At 64.1% G+C, this 3,011-nt stretch overlaps 1 protein-coding gene across 1 annotated transcript; it reads right to left on the reverse strand.

Annotated features, from left to right (window-relative positions):
* Nucleotides 1-258: 258 nt before the first annotated feature.
* Insm2 (INSM transcriptional repressor 2) lies at nt 259-1,746 on the reverse strand. Its single transcript, XM_041657931.1, has one exon. The coding sequence runs from the start codon at nt 1,744-1,746 to the stop codon at nt 259-261; it is 1,488 nt and encodes a 495-aa protein (XP_041513865.1).
* Nucleotides 1,747-3,011: the final 1,265 nt, after the last annotated feature.

Consider the following 3,011-nt stretch of genomic DNA (forward strand, 5'->3'; position numbering starts at 1 on the left):
GGGATGCCCTATTTTAGTGGAGAAATGAGGATTTTAAAGCTGTCAGCTTTGATCATGAATTTTTATGCCAGATACATACCTGCTCTAGAGGGGGTTTTACAACTCGCTGCCTTCTCCCCGGGCGGATCATGACTAGGAGAGTTTTAAGAGGGAAGGCAAGGGAAGAAAAGAGGAAATTGCAAGATGAAAAAAAGCCCCACAGGAGTTCCCGTATTGTTTTCTCCAGCCATTCTGGAAATCTCGCCAGGCCTGGGACCCTCAGCAGCCAGGCCTCAGTGGCATCTGCAGCAGCAGCACTTGCCGGCTTTCTGAGGGGTGACACTTATTGATGTGCCGGGTCAAGCCCGGGGAGCTAAAAAAAGTGGAAGGGCAGTACTTGCATGAGAAAATCTGCTGAGTGCTACCGTCGGATCCCCCTCCAGGGCCCGCTTCCGAAGGAGCCCCGACCAAGGCGGGCAGTAGCAGCTCCTCGCGGACAGCATGCCATAGCCGGTGCTTCTCTCGGATATCCGCGGACGGGAAGTGCGCCCCGCAAAGCGGGCACGCAAATGCAAGTGGGGCTGTGTGCTCCGAGCCGAAACCTGGGGCTGGTGCTCGCGCCGGGCCCGCCTCGTGGGTGCCCAGGTGCTTGCGCAGATAGGCTTGGCGACGGAACTTTTTGTGGCAATACGGGCACACGAAGACCTCGGATGTCGCCCCCGGGCTGGCACCGCCTGGCCCAAGACCGCGGCGCCCTAGCATCACCTCGGGGTAGGGAGCCTGCGGTCGTGCTGCCTCCGGGTGCACCAACGCCTGCAGGCCTGGGCGCGCGGCGCTGTCCCGGTGCTGACCGTCCCCGGAGCTGTCCCGTACCTGCGGGTGCTGATCGTCGGTCCGCGGCATGCGGCCGTTCTCCTTGCCCGCCGCCAGGGAGGGGTCCGGAGGGGTCAACGGCGCGGAGGGAGGTTTACTCGCGGCGCAGGACGGCGCGGGACGTGGCTTGTGCCAGCGGCGGTGGGAGGCGAGGTTCGCGGGGCAGCTGAAGACCTTGTCGCACTCGGGACAGCGGTACTCGACGCGCACGATGCGGGAGCAGCGGTGTTGAGCCAGCGCGAAGGGGTCCGCGTACTGCTGCTTGCACAGTTGGCAGATGAACTCCCCCAGCGGCGTGCGGACGCCGCCCAAAGCCCGCGCCGGCTCCCCGGGCTCCTCCTCCTTGATCTTTAGACCGAGCACCGGGGACGTGGTCACCTCGTCTGCAAAGCTCAGCCTCCTCACCGCCTTAGGCTTCCTGACGGCCGCGGGTGCTGATGCGCAGCCCAGGGCGCCCTTGCCCCGGCGCTGGAGGCTGTGCGGGGCAGGGACGGGCGCCGGTGCGGGGACAGAGCTGGGGACGGCAACCCGAGACGGCACCAACTGCTCCCCCGAGGTCGCGGCCGCGGGCGCCGCGGAGCAGAAGGCTGTGGCGCTGGGGAAGGACTCGGCCGAGACTGGTGAGCGCAGGCAACGCTCCAGGAACGCGCGGCGCAGCTCGGGGCCCGCCGGCCTCGCGGGGCTGGGTCCCGGGCCGTCTCCGCCACCCGCGCCCCACTCGGCGCCGTCCAACGCGGGCTCGAAGCAAGGGGACCCCGACAGCCCCCGGCTGGGCTCCTCGGGGGAGGGCGGTGCAGCGCGGGGACCCGGAGGGTGGAAAAGCGGTTCGGCCGGGCGCGAGCGGTAGGAGCTGCCCGAGCGCTTGGTTCGCTTCACCAGGAAGCCCCTCGGCATGGTGGGTCGGGTGCGTGTGCTAGCCCCGAAGCTAGGCGGGCTGGGCCGGACCGGGCATGCGGCGACCCGCTTTATAGCTAAGACGCCGGGCCGGGTCGGGCCGGGCCCCTCGAGCTGCGCCGGCCAATCAGGAGTGGGAGCGGATCCCGGGGCGGGGCCTTCGCCGGGCCGGGCCCCGGGATCGGGACGCGGGAAGATGAGCGGGCGCGAGGGGCTTGGAGCGCCCTGTCCTGCCTCCAGGGACCGCGCGCTGGGGACCCGGGCGCCACCAGCCCGCCACGCGCCGGGAGCAGACCGAGCCCGCGCCTGGGCGTCGGGCTGAAAGACTACGCCGCCGCGAGAGGACAACGGAGGGACGACCGCCGCGACAGGGTGGGAATCCGTGCGGGAACGGGTTAATGTCCTCTGCCAGGACTGAGCTGATGAGAAGCAGAGAACGAACTGCAGGGCGGCTCAATCCGCCGTCCTGTGCCTACACTTGACGGCGAGAGCACGTCTGCCATCCAGTATCGATCCGGACTGCGCGCGTCTGTGATACTATGAGAATTCATCTGGAGAGAAGGGCTCTCGGCGCCGCCGCAGATCGTGCGTGCTGGCAAACCTCTGGAGCTCAGAACGCTGCACGGTTCGGGCATTGAGCTCTTGGCTGATAAGTGCCTCCTCCCCTGGGGGAAGAGGAGTGGGGAGGGGAAGGGATCTAATTTTCGGCTGTCCTCACATAAAGTGGTTTCTCTGTTCACACTTTCCACTTAAGCTACCCAGAGACATGACTTAATGCCTAGCTGGCCTGTTTAGCATGGAGGAGATTGAGTGAGAAATGCTGGTGGAATCGGCCTCGCATCTGCTTCCCTGTACATGACAAGGGACTCTGCAAGGGATGTGCGGTAGACCCAACTCAACAGATTGTCGTCTGGCCCCCTGCCACCAGTCCTGCACTTCGCTGTTGTTGTTAAGAAACAGAAGAGATTTTAAAGTTTGTAATACTAAGTGAACAGTGAAATAATCAGCCAGTATTCAGCAGAGGGACCGTGCCAGCCTTTTTTTTTTTTTTTTGGTTTTTCGAGACAGGGTTTCTCTGTGGCTTTGGAGCCTGTCCTGGAACTAGCTCTCTAGACCAGGCTGGTCTCGAACTCACAGAGATCCGCCCACCTCTGCCTCCCGAGTGCTGGGATTAAAGGCGTGCGCCACCATCGCCCGGCGTCGTGCCAGCCTTTAATAACAAAAACCTGTGCAGTGTGAGAAGAGGAAGGGCAAAGAACTGTGCT

Source organism: Microtus oregoni, unplaced genomic scaffold, assembly GCF_018167655.1.
Source record: "Microtus oregoni isolate MIOR12 unplaced genomic scaffold, Mior012 000009F_ref0000495, whole genome shotgun sequence".
In the NCBI taxonomy this organism is placed as follows: Eukaryota; Metazoa; Chordata; class Mammalia; order Rodentia; family Cricetidae; genus Microtus; species Microtus oregoni.